The 20886-nt window shown below is 43.2% G+C and overlaps 1 protein-coding gene across 3 annotated transcripts in view; it reads left to right on the forward strand.

Annotated features, from left to right (window-relative positions):
* The window catches only part of MEGF6 (multiple EGF like domains 6), a 367229-nt gene that overhangs the window by 297056 nt on the left and 49287 nt on the right, over window positions 1-20886 (forward strand). For all 3 annotated transcript variants that reach the window (XM_031962976.1, XM_031962977.1, XM_031962978.1), the window contains 9 exons: window positions 5638-5760; window positions 10667-10789; window positions 11681-11818; window positions 12885-13004; window positions 13508-13630; window positions 15377-15547; window positions 17344-17475; window positions 19693-19821; window positions 20755-20883. In XM_031962976.1, coding sequence (XP_031818836.1) covers window positions 5638-5760; window positions 10667-10789; window positions 11681-11818; window positions 12885-13004; window positions 13508-13630; window positions 15377-15547; window positions 17344-17475; window positions 19693-19821; window positions 20755-20883 — 1188 coding nt within the window. The remainder of the gene's footprint in view (window positions 1-5637; window positions 5761-10666; window positions 10790-11680; window positions 11819-12884; window positions 13005-13507; window positions 13631-15376; window positions 15548-17343; window positions 17476-19692; window positions 19822-20754; window positions 20884-20886) is intronic.

The following is a 20886-nucleotide window of genomic DNA, read 5'->3' on the forward strand; positions in this document are numbered from 1 at the left end:
TGATTGAGCCAAAACAATAGAAAGCTGGTTGTCTCCCACTCCTAAAGGAGAATAGTGACTGTTCCTCACTGTAGCAGACCACCCCAGTGTGCACATTGGTGGTTTTCAGAGGTGAGACAATGACTTCCGTTTTGGATGTGTTGAGTTTGAGATTTCTCACCAGACTTAATCATTGTCACATATAAAAAAACTTGATTATATATTGTGTTCTGGTTTGATAAGATATTGAATTATTAAGCATCCATCATAAAGTACAGAGATGTGCCTAAACAGCAATTTGTGCAAAGAAAATAAGGATTTGGGTTTTTTTTAAATTTAGTAGAGTATAAGCTAAGTTTCTTTAGGCTCTGTGGAGAGAGGTGGAAGGCCCAAGCCTAAGGAAGTGATTAATTATCTCTCTATCTTCTGTCATGGTCATTCCCCATTCAAAATACTGGGTTAGTTTTGGTTACTCCAGTTTAGAAAAGACATTGATAAATTGGAAAGTGTTCAGAGAACATGCAGGACAATGAGGGGCCTTCATGCTACGTGAGGATTGATGGAAAGAATTGAACATGATTCATCTGTAGAAGAGAAAGTTTGGTGGTCAGAATGATTACTCTCTTTGGAGAGTTATCAAGGTGGAAAATTGGTTTGGATTGATCCCAGGATGTGTAAAATTGGTTTGGATTGATCCCAAGATGCAAAAGGGGCAGATTTTGGCTTGAGATGAGGAAAAATTTAAGAGTCATCCCAATGTAGGAATCTTTACATTAGAGATGCTTAAGCTGAGGCCATTTGATCCCTTGTTGGGCATGGAGAAGATTCATGTTCGGTACATATGGACCAGATGGCCTCTGAGGTGATTCAGAGACATGGCCTCTGGTCCTAAGGCATAGTATTGAGGAGATAAGACTTCCATGGGAAGCAGCTGCATAACTAGTTCCCCCATAGATAATTCTATGATCCTCTGGTCCTAATTTAGGGCTGAATTGGGTGGTCCTAACGAGAAGTACCAGGAGACTCCAGGGGAGAAAGGAACCACTGCCAACTGGGACAATCAGGAAAGGTTACTGCAGCTAGTGGACAAATCATTGAATCTCTGTGAACCTCCTCATCCCTAAAAGGGGAACAATAACATTATTAGCTTCACCTTAGAATTACTGTGACATTTTGTGGAAAATATTATAAGAGATAGTAATAATGCATTTTCTACAACTACTTAAAGTTTATTTTAAAAAACCTTTACAAATATTTGGGCTTTTTGACAATTCTGTGAGACAGGTCCTACATGGATTATTATCATCCCCATTTTACAAATGAGGAAATTGAGATTCAGAGAAATTAAGTGAGAGAGGACCTGAATCTGGTTCTTCCAGGCTCTGAGGCCAGCTCTCTATTCACTATGCCTCTTTTTAAAATATAAAGTACTGTAGAAATATAATTTATGAGGTAGCTAGGTGGCACAGTGGATAAAGCACTGACCTGGAGTTAGAGAAGGCCTAAGTTCAAATCCAGCCTCCAAAACTTACTAGCTATGTGATCCTGGATAAGTCAGTTAACTTTGAAAGGGAGAGGAGAGGATGGAGAGCAGAGGGGAGACATAGGGAGGAAGGAGGAATGGAGAGGAAGAGGGGGAAGGGAAGGAGGGAGGGGAATGGAAGAAAGAAAGAAAAAAATGGAGGAAGGAAGAAAGAAGGAAAGGGGAAGGGAGGGAGGAAAGTAACAAGGAAAGGAGAGAGGAAGGGAGGAAAGAAGGAAATAGGAAGGAAGGGAAGAAAGAAGGAAGGGAGGGATGGAGGAAAGAAAGGGAAGGAGGAAAGAAGGAAAGAGAATGAAATTAAAAAGAAAGGAAGAAGGAAAGAAAGAAAGGAAGGAAAGAAGGAAGGAAGAAATCTAATTTATAATTTAACTATTCTTGGAAACCTCTCAAGAGCAAGGGTTTTTAATGCAGTTGACTCTTGGAAAATGCCCTGGCAGGGTTTTGGGTACTAGCTTCAGTTCTGCCTTTGTTATTGTGTGACCCTGCATGATAGTCAATGATCCCAGGCTCAGTCCCTTGTCATCCCAGTCATCTACTCCTGCTCCATCATCAGCAATGGTGGATGCCAACGTGACTGTGTCCAGCCACACAACATCAACACCAGTCTCAGCCCCATTTCCAGCTTCAGGTGGATGGCATAGTCTGTCTGCCTGTCTCTTAACCCCCAAAGTTTCAAGGCCCCCAAAGTTCACACTTTCCCCCTTTCCTTTATGGTTTCTCAAATCCAAAAATAGGCACAGCCAGGAAAAACATAACTTCATACGCTTAAGCAGTAGCATGTGGAATTTAGACTAAGTTTAGGAAAAAATGTCCAAATAATGAAGAATTTGGGATGCTGGAATGCGTGAAACAGAAAAGGGATGGGGAAAAACCAGAAAATGGGTTAGATTTTTCCCTGTGGAAGTGATTTAAGAGTCATCTTACCTGAGAAGTTGGGTGGAGATGGTTGGAAAAAATGACTTATTAGGTTGTAGTTTTTTGTTTTGTTCTGTTATTATCCTTAGAGTCTGGAATTACAGGGGGAGGGAAAGGAAAGAATAAATATTTATGAAGCACCTAGTGTGTGTCAGGTCCTGTGCTAAGCATTTTTTACAAATATAGTCTCCTTTGATCTTTACAACACCCTGAAAGCCAGGTTTTATTGAAAACTGTGGCAAACAGAGTTTTGTCTCTCTGGGTCACATAACTAGTAAGTGCCCGAGGCTGCATTTGAATGAACTCCTGACTTTAGATCCACTGTTCTATACACTGCCCCTATTAGCTGCCTCCAAGTTACAGAATCACAGTCTCTTAGTTCAAGAGCTGTCTAGTTCAACCTCCTCCTTTTAACCAATGAGGAAACTGAGGCATACTAAAGCTAAGTGATTGGGGGGAAATCAAGCCCTCTCCAACACACCTGACAAATGGAGATCCAGCCTTTGCTCTGAGATCCTTTTATTGAGGGATCACTAACTCCCAAGATAATACACCACACTCTTAAAGAGTCAGGAAGTTTTCATTTACATTGACTTGGAATTTGTAAATCTTTTTAATTTCCACCCAATGCTCTTTCATTTTTCTTTCTAGGACCAAGCCAGAACAATCTCTCCCTTCCCCCACTGTGACAAGTGTTTGGGGCCTGGGAGTTGAAACTGTCTAGAAATGGAATAAATTACCTTTCAAGGTGATGAGTTAGTTCCCTATCACTGGATTTTTTTCAAGCTGATGCCAGGTGGACATTTGGCAGAGATTATCATGGAAGGGATTCTATGGGTTGGACTAAATGGCTTCTGAGGTCATCACTGGCCTTAGCACAGTGCCCAGCACATAGTAGGTACTTAATGATTGTTGATTCAACTGGACTTGTGGCTCTGAGATATTGTAATTCTCAAGTGTGCAATACTAGACTTCAAAGAGCGAGGGAGAAGAGGTCTAAAAATCATTTTTTCCCATTCCTCATGGGTTCAGGTGAGACTATTCTTTAACCACTTCCTACTGAGAAGTTGCATTTTGTCTCCTAACTTCTCACTGTTACTCAGACTAATAACCGGTGCATGCACCAACATGCATAAATTCTGTATTGTCTAGACCAGTGACCAATACATGTATCAACATGTATAAATTCAACTTGATGAAGTCCTTTCAGACCATAAGACTCTGTGATCCCCTGGGTTGGAGAATATTCAGAAAAGCTGTCCAATTTTCCCTTTAAGTTCCTTATATTCCTGGAAAGAGACAGCTTTCCAGGATTGGTTTCATTATTTATGGTTGCTTTCCTTCTTCTTTCCTTCCTTTATCTTTCCTTCTTTCTTCCCTCCCTTCTTTCCCCCTTCCCTTTCTTCCTTTCTTTCCTCCTCCTTCCTTCCTTCTTTCCTCCCTTCCTCCCTCCCTTCCTTCTTTTCTATTTCCTTCTTTCCTCCCTCTCTTCTCTCTTCTAAAATTATGAAGAATCAGCTATATTCTGGGGATTCCTGCTCTCTTCTCATCCCACCATCTTGATTCTGGAACTGGGGTCGACTTTTTCCCCCAAAGTCCTAGGGGCTGCTTCATTGGAAAGGTGCAAATCTAAGCCCCATTGATCCAACCAAAAAGAAGTGGAGAGGAAGCTGTGGATTCTGGGAAGCCCTCCTCTGCCTCCCCTTCATTTCCAGTCAGGTTCCTCCCTGAGGGGTAGAACATTAAGGCCTTAGGGACAGAGTTTCCCAGAGACACAGGGTGACTTTAGCTTTGTTGGCTTGGGGGAAGAGAAAATAGGGGCATTTAACAACCAAACACAACGAGGTGGGGAGAAAGGGGGATGTTGCTTGTTGCTGCTCAGGCCGAATTCAGGAATCGGTCAGCACCTGGCATGCCTTGGAGAAATGAAAAAATCAGGAGCCCTCAAAGAGATCGGCCTCCTGTCTCCCCCCTCAACTAGTGTTTGGGGATGAAAGTGCCAGGTTTCTGCTGGAAACGTTTCCGTCGGCTCTTCATATTGTTTTTCCACTAAAGGCATACTGTGTCCAGCCGCTCTGGGGGATTAGCCAGGAAACCAGACTCCGGATAATATATGTTCTGCAAGGGTCCCTTTGAGAATATTAGCAGGGCAGGCAGCTCTAGGTGAGAAGCAACATGAGGAACTCCTGACTCTCTCTCTGGCATTTCCTTCTCGGCCATATTTATTTCCCAGAGGGGTGGGGAGAGTGAGATGCTGTAGATGGCCTTTCTCCATCCCCATCAGGAAGGGAAGGGGCTGACGTAGTGATCTCTCTAATAGAGATGGAAAGACTGACTCGCAGAAGCTTCCAATTGGAAACGATTTCAGAGATCATCCAGTCCAGCAGGTTGAACAAAACCTGAGGGTCATTTATGTCTGCTTAAAGATCTTGGGGCTGAGCCCTCCTGAGTTCCACCATTCAGTGTTTGGATGCTCCTGCTTACCAGGACCTTTTCCAACGTGGGCGTGAATTTTGCCTGTGTGTAATTTTTGCTCATCACTCACCATCGTTATCTGGGGCCGAGCAGGACAAGTCCACTCTCTTGCCCAGGCACCATGCACGCTCTCCTGACCAAGGCCAGACCTCCCCAGTCCCGTGATTTGATCTTTTTATGTCCTGGTTCCCATGCCGTCATCTTTTGGACATAGAATCTCAGGGAGAAACCTTAGAGGCACCTACACTATTTGCACTTTATTGAAGAGTAAATGGAGGCAGAGGGAGGGTTAATAATTTGTCTGGTTCACACAGAAAACCATCAGAGGCAAATCTTGATACCAGGTCCTACAATTCCAAACCGGGGGTGCTTTCCATTGATGCCTGTATTACTATGTACTGGGAGGCCTAGAATTGAACCCAGTACTCCAGAAGTTATCTGACCAGGGCAGAAGATGGAAGGGCCATCGCTCCACCACCCTGATCTCTAATGCTCTGCCTCTCTTAAAACTGTGGGCATTTGTTGGGCTTGTGGTCTACTGAAAGCCCCAGATCTTTGTGCCAGTTGTTGCCTGGCCTCCCTTATACTGGATAAAAGCCTTCTTCTTACCTGACATTCTCTCTCTCCTGTTCCCCGGGGCTCTGCCCCATCCGTCTCATGCCCCTCTGCTCCTCATTATAAGGACAATGACGATTCTAATTTTCTCTCTCCCCCTTGACATCTAGCACGGAATCCATGCACAGACAGGAATGGAGGCTGCATGCACAAATGCCAAGCCCGCCGAGGGGTGGCCCACTGTGAGTGCCACGCTGGATATCGACTGGCAGCTGACCACAAGTCCTGTGAAGGTAGGACAGCTTGGAGCCTTCCTACTCCTCTCGTGGTGGGAGTGCGCTGTCCGGGACTGTATCACCTGCCACACAAGATTCAAAGGAAAGTGCTTGAATTCAATTCAGTGAACATTTATTGAGCACCTACTGTGTGCCAAGCACTATGTTAAGAATTGGGGGACATGGGGCAGCTTGGTGGTGCAGTGGATAGAGCACCAGCCTTAAAGTCAGAAGGACCTGAGTTCAAATCTGGCCTCAGACACTTAACACTTCCTGTCTGTGTGACCCTGGGCAAGTCACTTAACCCTAATTGCCTCAGCCAAAAAAAAAAAAAAGAATTGGGGAATATAAGAAAGGCAAAGGAAAGTCGTTTCTGGGAACTTCCAGTCTAAGGGGAGACAATATTCAAACAACCATGCACAAATAAGCTCTAGACAGCATCAGTGGGGACAGTCAGCAGAGGACAGGAAGGTAGCCAATAAATCCAGCTGCTCTTCCCAAAGGAAAGTAAACGGGAATCATCGTTACTGCTGTTGTCACTGTTATTTTGGTTTGAAGTTCATTGTAAGTTCATTGGTGTGGGGGACTCCTAGTAAGAAAAGCCCCTCTACCGATGTTGCTGATCAATCACTATTGTGAAACTTGGAGTCTCAGGGATTGGCCTGAGCCTCAGAGCAGGATAGCACAGCCAGGCTGGGTCAGAGGCGGGAGTGCACCCAAGGTTTGCCAAGCCTGGGCTGGTGCAGTGTCTAGAGTGCCGGGGCTGGAGACGGGAACGCCCGAGTTCCAGTCAGGCCTGATACTTACTGGCTGTGTGACCCTGGACAAGTAACTTATTTCTGATGCTTCAGTTTCCTCATCTGTCAAACCATTCTATTCTGCTTCTCATGTAAGTCAGCATCATTATTATGCATAATTATCAAACCCAGTTGTTTTCTCAGAGGGAAACAGATATGGATTATTAATATTTTGATTTTGATCTAGATCTGTAATTTCATTGATACCTTAATTATCCAATTTAACTGCTATTTCCCAGGGCTAGGGGAGTAAATAAAAGTTTGTGTTTATTTTTTTGTGTATGTATATATATATATATATATATATACACACATATAACTTACACACATATTTTACATGCATATCATTTTATACTATATATAATTTTATACTATACATGGTATATATAGAGAGAGTTTTATACTATATATAATATACATAATACATATAGTTTTATACTATACAGAATATATATATTATCACTTTATATTATACATTGTATACAAAGTTTTATATTATACCTGATATATATGTAATATATATATAGTTTTATATTTTACATAGCATATATGATACATATATATAGTTTTATACTATATATAATATACATAATACATATAGTTTTATACTATACAGAATATATATATATATTATCACTTTATATTATACATTGTATACAAAGTTTTATATTATACCTGATATATATGTAATATATATATATATAGTTTATATTTTACATAGCATATATGATACATATGTATAGTTTTATACTATACATAGTATAATTATAGTTTTATATAGTATAGATATATAGTTTTATACTATACATACTATATATACAACATGACTATATATAGTATAACTATAGTTTTATACCATACATAGTATATGTAGTTTTATATAATACATAGTATAATTATAGTTTTATATAGTATAGATATATAGTTTTATACTATACATACTATATATACAACATGACTATATATAGTATAACTATAGTTTTATACCATACATAGTATATGTCGTTTTATATAATACATAGTAAAATTATAGTTTTATGCTATACATAGTATAACTATAGTTTCATGTTATACATAGTGTATATATAGTTTTATACTATACATGGTATATGTAGTTTTATATATAATGTAAGTTTTATACTATACATAGTATGACTATAGTTTTATACTATATATAGTTTATAATACATGTATGCACACACATGTGTACATGAGTATATATCACACGTATACATCCATCCATACAGATATATACATATATGCACAAATTCTCATTCACTTGTTGAAAGGCAGCATAACAAGGTGGAGAGAGTTAACCTCAGAGCCAGGAAGAGCTGGACTCGAGGGCCACCCCCAGCATGTGCTGTCTGTGTGAGCTTGGACATGTCATTTCCCATTTTGATGTTCTTGGCCACCCTTTGAAGACTATAAATGACAGATTCCGCATTGGTAGAGAAGATTAATATATACTTAAATATAATAAAGAGATCATAGTTTTGGCTCCTATAATTGACATTCAGGGACTTCATTGGAAAGATAGGAACATGACGAGATGGAGAGAACAATGTTGGAAAATACAATTTGGTTGGTTAATATGTGGAAAAAGGTAAAGGCTCATAAGTTATTCAAGAACTAACGTCTATATATTACGAACGCAGTTATCCCTTCTCCATATTGAGGATTAAAGGCTTATGGGCCTCGGCAGCCTGGAAAATTGTGCAAAACTTGTTGGCTCTCCCTTTGTGCTAGAGACGCCTGAATTGCTTCTTTTTCTATTACAGGGTGTTCACAGCACTTTACTGTAAAATTCGGGTAAAGTATTCACTCATAGGCTCTTTGTCAGCTCCTGGCCTTCGAGTGTTGTGTGTAGCAAAACTCCCCCCATTTGGATGTCTTAGGCCAACCTCGATACATTGAAACTGTGATGAGGAAAATTGGACGGGAAAGGGATCACTGTACTTGCTTCAAAACGAGTTAGAAGACACTGCATGTGATGACTTTATTTTAACCAGTTAATCATCAAGCCATTTATTAAGTACCTGCTGCCTTGGAGGTTTGGCTTGGGAGCTATTATTGGCCCTTCGATGAAAACCAGAGTGATCTGGGTTTAAAGGCTTAGTCAAGCTCCATTTGAAACCCAATGGGCTTTTCTAAAGTGTTTTTTCCAGAGCTCTATGTCAAGAAATCATGAATGAAAACTTCGTGGAAGAAAAAGTCAATAGTTCTAGCTTTTTGAAAAAAGATAATTAAGTTTTTTTCAAATAAATAGTAAGATAGCACTATTGTGTCCCTGTCATCGGTGCCCTTCCAGAATGAAGGACAAACAACAATCTGCTATCTAACCAAGTGTTTTCTAGAATGAGGATGCAGAGACAGAAATGAAGCATTCCCTGCCCTCAAACGGCTTACATTTTATTAGAGGAGATATAAGTGACACAAATATAGACTTAGATAGGTATACAAAATAAATCCAAGATAATAGTCTGTAATGGGTTCTGGTAGCTGGGAAATAAGGAAAGGTTTTGTGGTATTGTTCAGTTGTGTTTGATTCTTCTTGATCCCATTTGGGGTCATCTTGGCAAAAATACTGGAGTGATTTGCCATTTCCTTCCCTAAACTCATTTTACAGAATAGTAAACTGAGGTAAGCAAAGTTAAGGGACTTGTTCAAGGTCCTGCGGCTAGTAAGCGTCAGAGGCTAGATTTGAACTCAAGTAAAGGAGTCTTCTTGATGTCAGGCTCAGTGCCCTGTGCACCGTATCTGCCCAAAGATATCATGGAGAAGGTAGTTAATAAGTTGTGTATGGCCTGTATGAAAGAAGAGACATGAGGTTCCCTTCATGTTCCTCTTTGCAAATACTTTTGGCGTTGCCTCATGGTCTGGAGCACTCCAGAGTTTGTTCATTGGGACTCATAGCACTTTACATTTGCAAACTCATCGGCCATCGTCAAGGACATATATAACTGGACAGGTCAGTCAAGCGGCGTCAGTGAGTGGCGCTCTGCCCTGAAGGAGGGATGATGGCCATCAGGGAGTTTAAATGTCACTGTAAATTGACAAATGAGGCAAGTGCCCATGGTGACTCCCAGCTTAGGGATTTTCCGAAATGTTCTTGTGTGAATATAAACCTGTGCTTTTGTCTATGTGGGGAACTCCAGGTGGGGAAAGATCCTACCCTAGGGCAGATTGCAAGTCATCTTATAGTTCCACTTTCCACAGGAGCCTTCCCTAACACCTTGTAATTCTAGTGCTTTCCCTCTCTTAATTATTTCCTAATGAATGTGTGTGTTTGGGTTTTGTATATTTATTTGTATACATTTGTATATTTGTGCATATATATATATATATATATATATATATATATATATATATATATTGAGGGCAGGAACTATTTTGTCTTGTCTCTCTTTATATCCTCAGCATTTAGCACAGTGCCTGGCAATGATCCTCTTAATAAAAAGTTTATTAAATTGAATCAAATTAATATTTGAGCCCTAGGGTGTTGCCCAAGGCACATAGTCAGGAAATAACTTGTTGTGAAATGGCTTAGTAACTGTCAGGGCGGGATCTGTTTTCAGGTCTTCCAGATTTCCCAATCCAGTGCTTAATCTACAATGACAGAAGCCACTGCTCACACAGCCTGGAATCGGGAAGATCTGAATTCAAATTCGGCTTCAGACACTTGCTAGTTGTGTGATTCTGGGAAAGCCAATTGTCCTCTGCTGACCTCACTTTTCCCATCTGTAAAATGGGGATAATAATAATAGTACCTGCCTCCTAGGGTTGTCGTGAGGATCTAATGGAATAATTGTAAAGGCTTTGCCTAGTGCCGGGCACATAGTATGTAGACTAATGACTTAATAATGATACAATAAATAATTTACCAAATGTTTGTTTCCTTCCTTCCTATGCCAGGTGGATGGGATGCTCCATTTCTTTTAGAATCTGCCTGGTATCCCCTTCTGCACTCATCTCACACTCCCTTAAAGTCTCCTGCTCAATAGATAGATCTTTCCTCTCTCTAATTGCTGACTGAGTTGAGCTAAGTTGACTGTCTAGGTTCATTTGGTCCCGCCGGTCACTGACTCATCTGTCCATCGGGCCTCGGCTCTTTGTCTGCTTTCCAGATGTAAATGAGTGCGCCCTGGGACTGGCCATGTGCTCACACAGCTGCCTCAACACTCGCGGCTCCTTCAAATGCATCTGCAACCCGGGCTACGAACTGGGAGCGGACAGCAAGCAGTGCTACCGTATGTACGGCCTCTCCCCGGGGCCGCCCCTGATGGCTCCCAGGAGACCTGGGCCTCCCCAGTGCCCAGCCGGGCTCAGTCCTGCACGTGTTAGCGTCACTGCCCTGTGGTAGAAAGTGAGCCGGCTTTGGAGTCAGAGGCCCTATGTCGAAATCCCAGCCTTGCCTTGTCCTGTCTGTATAACCTTGCACTAGTTATACCCCCCTGGACCTCAGTTTCTTCATCTGTAAAATGGCAGCCTTGGATTTTATGTCCTCTGGACTCTTTTTCTGCTCCAGATTTATGAACCTCCCTGCCTTTCTTCCAGTGAAGGGAAGCTCCATGGAGGAATGATTAAGATGAGACTGAATTTGTGATTTTTGAAAGGGGTTTCTATTAAGAACCTCCCTGTTCTTATTGCTCTTCCCCCCAAATGGCCAAGCCTTCCTAGGGCATGAAGCTTTATGTTCTCTTGGGGTCTACAGGCCGTGGCCCTTTTTATGGGAGTTTCTTCCAGAGTCCCCCTGGATGCCCCAGACAAGGATGTCATGAGGTCATAGATGGGGAGCTGGGAGAGACCTTAGACCCCGTCTAGTCCATCCCCTGCCTCATTTTATGGGTGAGGAAACTGAGGCACAGAAGTTAGATGTCTCACCAAAGTCACCCAGCTAGTAAATATTTAAGACAGGATTTGACCCCAACTGTTCCTGATTGCAACAGTCCCTTCCTTATGCCAGGCCACCTTGGGCAAGTGTTTGCCTTAGCCAGTTCAGATCTCCTTCCTCCCCCTTCCCATTCAAGAGGCGTCTTAAGCCAGATGCTAAGTGTGGAGCAGCAAAACCAGGATGAAAAATGGCCCCTGCCCTCCAGGAGCTTCCATTCTCTCCCCTCTCTGGTCTCTTTCCCCTCCAGGAATTGAGATGGAGATCGTGAACAGCTGCGAGGCAAACAATGGAGGCTGCTCCCACGGCTGCAGCCACACCAGTGCCGGCCCCCTCTGCACCTGCCATCAGGGCTACGAGCTGGACACGGACCAGAAAACGTGCATTGGTGAGCTGGGCGTGGGGCAGGGGTGCCAGCCTCCGGGAATCAGGAACAGAATGGGCGGTGGGGAGGGGGACCCCCAAACGAGAGGCCCTCCTGCAAGCCGGGCAGCAAAACCTGAGGCAGAATCAGAGTCCTTCTGAAGCCCCCAGCTATGGATTTCTGTATGCATCTTTATAAATAGAAATAATAGTATAATGCATATTACCTGCTATTTTAATATATGAATTTGATATTAATACATTACATATAATAATGCATTAACATAAATAAATATAATCTACTCAGGGCTTATATAGTCAGTACAGTCTTCCAGTCTGGGAATATCCTGACGGTATCTTCTTTAGAGAGACTTGTACCTTCTCAATACCACTTGCGCCACTGAGAAATATAAATATATTATTATATATTGTGTTATTATTATATTATTTAACATGCACTATTATATTACTATATATCAGAGGATAGTATAGGGTAACAATGTAATATAACATAATATAATATAATACAATACAGTATGCTATGATATGATACATAGTTTCTCCTCTGCCCATCATGGGAGTCACAGTAGGGGATGTTCTGTGGACCCGGGGATAAAGAGCATCTGTTAACCCCAGGATGTTGATACCATTGCTTCCTATGTGCAAACCCTACTAATTATCTGGCATGGTATTGCCTTTGCTGCAACAGTTGTGGAAAGCACGGGCACCGTCTCTGGGCTTTCCTGTCTGTAAAGCTCCTACAAGGCAGGATGGCACCTCCTCTGCCTGTGGCACAGAAGGATTATGGTTTGCCCGGGGCCACACAGCCACCCTGTGTCAGACAGCCCAGGGCTTCCTGGTTGAGGCTGACTCCCACATATTCTGGCAACACACTTGGGGCTTGTGTAATCACAGCTGCCTTCCAGCCTGGGATTAGTGTCTTTTTTTAAGGAGACTGGCACCCTGACATGGGAAACCCCACTGAGAAGGCCATGGTATATCCAAACCCAATGGGCGGCCAAGGGGAGGAGCAGCCCCACAGGGCAGGGTGTCCTATTAAAGGGGGTTCCTGTTAATTACCGTCCCTGCAGATATTGACGACTGTGCGGGAAGCCCCTGCTGTGCCCAGGCTTGCACCAACAACCCGGGGGGGTATGAGTGTGGCTGCTACGCCGGGTACCGCCTTAGCACAGACGGCTGCGGATGTGATGGTGAGTGCTGCAAGGGGGTGGCTGGAGTGGGGAGGGGGGCAGAAGTTCTGAGATGGGAAGGTAAGTTCAGCTCCCATTCATCCTTCCTAACTCCGTTCGGGGTAACATTTTAAAAGAGTTCATTTAAACTTCATGCAGGGTGACAGGTGCTATGACATCTTAGCTTCATCCCACAGATGAGACAGAGGTGCAATGACTTCCTGTGCTTTCACAGTAAATGCCTGAAGTGGAATTTGAACTCAGCTTTTCTTGTCTTAGAGTCCCTGCTGAATATCCTGGGGGTGGGGAGAAGCTGGTTGTTATGGGATTTTGCTTTTTTTTTTTTTTTTTTTTTTTAAGATGGCGACCCATCCAAGGTAACATGCTCTCTGAGTGTGGCCGGTGTGGTCAATAGCAGCAGGAGTCCACTGGTCTGCTCTGGGGGCTCAGTCCAGAGCAATGTCACCCCGATTCCTTGTGACTGGGGGATTCTGGGCTTCTGTGACTTTTTTGGTTTTATACAGATGTGGATGAGTGTTCCTCCAGCAATGGTGGGTGCGAGCACATTTGTGAGAACCTCGTGGGCTCCTTCCAGTGTACTTGTGAAATTGGTTACAAACTGGAGGAGGATCGGCGGAGCTGTACCCGTGAGTGCCCCATCCTTGGCCAGATCCCAGTCACCTATTTTTCCTTTCTTTCCCATTCACCCTTGCTGTATGTGATCTAGGGGAAGCCTTGCCACCCACCTTTAATGGCCTCCTATTGGCTAAGAAAAGCAGTGGCACCTGTGATCACCCAAGGTGGGTGCCAGGCATCCCAAGTCCTAGAGTATCAGACTTGCCACCTCACCCAAACTGCCCCTGAATGGGGGTCCTGTATGCTCAACAAATGGTCACCCAATTTTGACTCAAATCCCCCTTTCAGCGAAGGGGAGTCTACTGCATCCCAAGGCAGCCCCATTTTCCGCTGGGCAAACTCAATTTGTTAGAAAGATTTCCCTTATGTCAAATCTTCCTTCTTACTGCTTCTATCCATTGCCCCCTTCAGGGGCCAAGCAGAATAAGCTTTCTCCATCTTTCCAATGGCCCCCCACTTTGGGTCCTTGATGACAGCTCTGATGTCCTCCCCAAGTCTCCTCCAGGCTTCCCAGGTTCCTCAACCCATGTTTATATGGAATGATTTTGCGGCCCTTCCCCATCCTAATGCTCGACTCCAGACAATCCCCTGCTTGTCAGTCTCCTTCCCCAAAACTGGCTCCAAGACCATATCTAGCCTGCTCGGGGCAGAGAATAAGCATGGTATCATCTCGCTGGTCCTGGACCCTCTGCCTTTTTTTTTTTAAACCTCAGTCTAATGTTGCATTAGTTGTCCTTCCTGCGATGTCTGCCTTAGGATTCCATTTGTCTGATGTCATTGGAGGGGACATGATTCATCACCAGCTTCTTCTCCCAGGTGTCTCTCACTTCCCCTGGATGTCCCTTATGGCCTTGCCATCCATTTGGTGCTCATAGAATCTCTTTCCTGAAAAAGCCCCCTCGGATCATCTGGTCCAAACTTCTTGTTTTTTTTAGAAATTGAGGGGGGGGACTTTACATCCCCAAATTCAAATGGTTTCATTTATCTAAAGTTTTCCAGGAAAATTGGTATAAGCCCTTGAATTTGTTTATTTTTTGTGGCCTGCTCAATCTCCTAGACTAACAAATTCCATCTGCACTGGATGCCCTCCAGAATCTCTTGCCTCCAAATTCAAATCCCTGCAGTACAAAGGGGTTCCACCAAACCGTACCCTACGTCTCGTTGCCTCCCTAAATCTGCCACGTTGGGTGAAATGTTACAGAGAACTATAGGAACAAAGGGAGTGATGGGCACTAGGATGGATGATGCCGTTAAGGGTCTTTGTGAATTTGCAGCTTTGGTTATAAGGTATTAGCAGTGTTATCACAGAGTAGGGCTCGGGGGTGACCAGGACAGGAGAATAGATCATTCACATTCTAGGAACCCTCTTTCTTGAACATCCTTGGGTCAGAGGTGGTAGTTTAGCAAGGAGATAGGGAAATTCAGCCCAGAGATAGCGGGATGACCACAGGATCATAGATTTAGAACGGGGAGAGATCTTAGAGGCCATCCAGTCCAATCCCTTTGTTCTCCAGAGGCTTGAATTATCAAATGTGGGGGACTCAGCCTCAACCACAAAAACTTGAATTCAAATTTTGTTTTTGACATCTATAGCTCGTAAATGTCTCAAGTTTATTTGAATCCTAATCATCAAGTCCAAAACTCCATCCATTCGTCCAGTAACATGGAGGACTCTGAGTGCCTTCCTTGCTCCCCCCTCTCCCACATCTTAGAGAGGAGGAGAAGTTCTGAGTGTTTCTCTGTTGTCCTTTCCCTAGCACTGGATGACTCAGTTGATGCCTTGGATGGGCGGCAGCCCTTCGTACGCCCCATTCCCCACATCGCCGTGCTGCGTGATGAGCTGACCCAGCTCTTTGAAGATGAATACGAGGTGGGGGATGAGGAGGAGATGGAAGCCAGAGGAGAGCACACGCTGTCGGAGAAGTTTGGTGAGAACCAACCTCGCTGGGGAGCAGGCCTTCTTGGCTCTGGACCTCTGGGCTTGGATCTTTCCCAGACTCTATACGCCAAGAGATATCAGATTCTTGCCCTCACATAAGGCACCATTTCTGCAGGATCTGAGAATTAGAATTGGCCCAGAACTCAAAGAATTGACCCATCCCAGGGTCTTGTAAAATGCCTTATATTTTGCAAACATGGAAACCGAGTCCCAGAGAAGTTAATTAGCTTATCCAGCCATAGGATCACAGATTCAGAGCTGGTGGAAGCTATTGAGTAGAACGTCCTCTTTTTACAGTATGAGGGACTCGAGGCCTAGAATAGTTAAGTTTTTTTTGTCAAGGATCACCCAGATACTGAGTGTCTAAGGTTGGATTTGAATCCAAGTCATCTCCACTGCTGGGATTTCTCAAATAAGATAAAGGCTATACTGTCGGATTCCATGAAGCAACATTACATATTACTGTTGTTCAGTCATATTTTCAGTCATGTCCAACTCTTCATGACTCCATTTGTTCTTTTTTTTGGCAAAGATACTGGAATGGTTTGCCATTTTCTTCTCCAGCTCATTTTACAGATGAGGAAACTGAGGCAAACTGAGTAAAATAATTTACCCAGGATCACACAGCTAGTAAGTGTCTGAGGCTGGATTTGAATTCAGAAAAGTGAGTCTTCCTGACTCCAGACCAGGCACTCTGCCACCTACCTGCCCCACATTATACGTTACAGTGGGTTATAATAAATGGTCACTAAGTGGAATGATGTTACCGATGGATGGAAGACACAATAGAAAGGTCCCAGAATCACAGAATCCGGGAGCCAGAAGGGGCCTCGGTTGGAAAGCAGGCTTGTAGCCAGGTTGAAAGCACAAGCCTCCCATCCTGCCAAATCTTCCCACTTTCACCCAGGCTTCATTCTCTCCCACATCCAGGGCCTTGCAGGACAGAACTTGCATTGCCATCAGTTATCTTGATCCAATTACCTAGAAAAAGTCCTTGGCAGTAGTGCCTCCCTTTTGACCAATTCACTAAGCACTTATTAAACACCTATTGTATACTGAGAAACTACTATATACCTTAGGGAAGGAAATGTCAAAGCTCTCCAGTATTTTTGCCAAGAAAACCCCAAATGGGGTCCTGAAGGGTATATATAACACAGCTGAAAGGACTATACAACAATATACTAGACCGGGTGCCAGTATACAGAGATAAAAGGGAAATAATCCTTACTCTCAAAAAGCTTACACTCTACTAGGAGGAATCAGTGTTGACTTGAACAAAATCTTTTTAGGGATGGAGGACAATTAATAGAGAATTCATTGGTGGGGATCAGGAAAGGTCTCTTGTAGGAGATAGCATTTGAGCTGAGATAAAGGGGTCTTGGGATTTTAAGAAATAGCTATGGGGAAAGGAGGAAAGGCATTTTAGGCATGAGGGATGGCTATTGCAAAGGCCCAGAGGTGGGAGATGGGATGCTGGGAACTGAAAATGGGCCAGTTTGGTGGGAAAATAGGGTATGGTATCCAAAGTGAGAGGTCAGAGCCAGATTGGGAAGTTACCAACCTCTCCCTCAGAGGCCTGCTCTTTCTTTATCTATACATTTATATAATATTACATATATATTATATGTATATACACACATATTATCTTTATATATTATGTATTATAACATATATTTTATATATCATATATAAATATATGATATATATTATAAATATAATATATATTATATGTATATGTATATATACATATATGTTATATACATTTGTCTGTCCTGCTCTTTGCAGTCTGTTTGGATGACACCTTTGGTCATGACTGCAGCCTGACGTGTGATGACTGTAGGAATGGGGGCACCTGTCGCCCTGAGCTAGATGGCTGTGACTGTCCTGAGGGATGGACTGGTATCATCTGCAACCAGAGTAAGTCATAGATGCAATGAATAAATGAATGAATGTGTGAATAGATGAATGAATGAGTGAGTGAATGAATGAATGAATAACTGAAAGTATCCATTAAGCACTTACTGTGCCAAGATCTGGAAATATAAGTGGAAAAATGAGGCAGGCGGTCCCTAGCTCAAGGAATCTGCATTAGGATTGGGGAAGACAGCCTGTGAAAAGTTCAGCCAGAAGGAGTCTGGAAAGTCCCAAGGTGTTGAAAGTTCAGCCTCAGCAAAGTGAAATGAGCAGAACCAGGACAACGTTGTACACAGTAAAAGCGATGTTGTCATGATCAGCTATGAGAACTTGGCCACTCTGATGAGACAACGATCCAAGGCGGTTGCAAAGAACCCAGGATGAAAAATGCTTTCCAGTTCCAGAGAGAATGATGAGATGAAAAATTTTCATTTTCTTTATTTTTCTTGCTTTTTGGTGTGTTTTCTTTTGCAACATGGTTTATATGGGAATGTTTTGCATGACTTCACGTGTATAATTGATATCCCATAGCCTGCCTTCTCAGGGGGTGATAAGGAAGGAGAGAATTTGTAACTCAATTTTTTTTTAGAAGGAATGTTTTAAAAAAATTTAGCTGTTGGGAAATATTTAATGAAATATATAAAAATATAATTTAGGGAATTAAAAAATGTTTAATGTCAGAGTGAATGGCAAAGCTGAAGGTCTTTAAGATGCTTTGACGGGTCACATGGTAAAGTTGGGGGGGATCTTAGGATGTCAAAGTAGGAAAGATGATAATTAAAGTGTGGTGGTAGGTGGTGATTTCCTGTTCATCTGAGATGTGTGGGTGGCCACGTATGTCCAGGAAGATCAGGACCAGCAATGGTCAACGTCTTTGGGAATCAAGGAACAGTTCCAGGAGTTGGAATAGAACAGGGACTTTGAGTTCCTCCATCAGGGATGTCAGCATCCATGAGACATGGGGAAAAGAAATGGAATGGTGGTTGGAATAACAAAGCAAAATACTTCACAGAATGCCTGCTCCTGCCGGGCCATCTGCATGGGGTCAGAGGTGCATCATGGTCCCCCCTCCTTCTGGATAGGATGGGATGAAGGGATGGATGGAGGGAGAGAAGAACAGAAGAGACACACAGAAGATCTGGGAACTCAGTACCATTCTAGAAAGGGACAAGGGATGGAGTCTAATGGAAAATTCTATTAAACTGGAATTCCTATTTAGATTGATGATATTAATAATAATAATTCATTTGTACAGCACTTTAGGCTTTAAAGGTGACTTACCATCCTGTGGGGTTGTGGTAAAGTAAATATTATCAGATTCATTTTATAGGTGAAGAAACTGAGGATCTGGGTGGTGAACTTTTTCTGGGGGCATAGAATTGTTATAGGAGAAGAATGTGAACCGAGTCCCCCTGCCTCCAAGTCCAGTGGTCTTTCCACTATGTCAAGCTATAGAACTAAAGGATTTAATTAAATGATTTAAAACCTTCAAGACCATCCATTGGAATCCCCTCATTTTATGGATGAAGAAACTGAGTCCCAGAAAGGGGAAGAAATTTGACCAGTTATACAGAAAAAAGATTTGAACTCAGGCCGTCTGATTCCCAGTCTCTAGTGATCTTCGTACATTCATATGTAGAAATACAATTTATCTTCATATTACCTTAATGAGAGGCTTGGTAGGGATGATTATGACCTCTTGATAGGTAGGTAGGTAGCTAGATGGATGGATAAATGGATATATAAGTAGCTGTGTGGATAGATGGGTGGATTGATAAATGAATAAATTGATAGCTTGATGGATGGATGGATGGATGATAGATGAATAGAGAGATGGATTGTTAGATGAATAGATTATAGATCGCTAGATGATTGATGGGTGGATGGATAAGTGGACGGTTGAATTGATAGATTGAATTGATAGATAAATAGATAGAAGGACGGATGGATAAGTAGATAGTTAAATGGATACATGAATAGATAAGACAGATGGATGAATGGGTAGATATTCAGATGAATGGGTAGATGGATGAATAGATAGGAGAGAAGCCCTGGTGCTCAGGCTGGGGTCTCACCATAGGAACACAGACAGAAATACTGAAATAGAAGGTCAGTGACTTGTTGCTTCTCCTCCCAATGTCATGGGCTGGCTTTGAGCCCACTAGGTCTTTTGGCCTCTGTGCAGAGCGGTGAGCTTGTGTCCCTCCCACCTCCCTACAGCTTGTCCCCAGGGCACCTTTGGAAAGAACTGCAGCTCTACCTGTACCTGTCAAAATGGCGGCACCTGTGATGCCGTGACTGGGACCTGCCGCTGTCCGCCTGGTGTTGGCGGAGCCCACTGCGAGGATGGTATGTGTGTCCCCTCCAGCTTCCTAGTGCGTTCTTTCTTCAGCATCTCCTCACTCCCTGCTATAGATGAACAGCACCCTCTCTGCTGCTTTCCCTCCCTTCCCATCCCTGTGGCCTCCTTGGGGCACTTTCCCTGGGGGCAAGGGCAAGGTAATGCTATGAAGGATAGTAAGGAGCTTCAGGCTAGGGAGAGAGGGAAGCTGGAGGTGCAAGAAGTCCTTGGAGCCTCTTAGAATCCCACTGTTTATGCTAGAAAGTAAGCCTTGGCTTTAACCAGGTTTGTCAGTGGGGGGAATGATCCTCACTTCAGCCATCTTGGACCTGCCCACAAGGAATTTACATTCTAAGGGTTAGTTCATAAAAACACTACTAACAATTGATACATTTAATTTATATTCAGGTTTATAAAGGCCTCATGTCTCAATCGGATCTCATAACCTTGTGAAGTAGAAGTTATGATTATTCCCATTTTATAGTTAGGGAAACAGAGGCTTCGAGAGGTTATATGCTTTTCCAATAGCCACACAACTGGTGTCCAATGGCAGGATTTGAACCCAGGACTGACTCTTCTGATCCAGTATGCATGAGAGACGCTCCTGATGCATGGCACTCAATGTTCCAAATATAGCATGAATCCCAACCAAATTGCCCCATATCTGGCCAGCCCTAAGGAAGAACCAGTTAGGACAGATGTCCCTGCTGATTTTCTTCTGGAGCAGACAGTGATGTCATGGGACCGCTCTCTCTCAAGGGTATGGGTCTTGAGGATCTCACTGACCATCCCTGAGCCTAGGGTCTTGAGGGCGGGCAAGTTCAGTTTTGGGATTTCCACTTGTCCAACATTATTCTCACCCTAGGGGATTTCCCCTCCCTCTCTCTTCCTTGACTCTTTCTCCCTCTTCCCTTTTTATTTCTGTCCCTCCTGACCTTTAGGTTGCCCCAAAGGCTTCTATGGCAAACACTGTAGGAAGAAGTGCCAGTGTGCCAACCGAGGGCGATGCCATCGCATCTATGGGGCCTGTCTATGTGACTCTGGGCTGTATGGACGCTATTGTCATTTGGGTG

Source organism: Sarcophilus harrisii, chromosome 3, assembly GCF_902635505.1.
Source record: "Sarcophilus harrisii chromosome 3, mSarHar1.11, whole genome shotgun sequence".
Taxonomy (NCBI): Eukaryota; Metazoa; Chordata; class Mammalia; order Dasyuromorphia; family Dasyuridae; genus Sarcophilus; species Sarcophilus harrisii.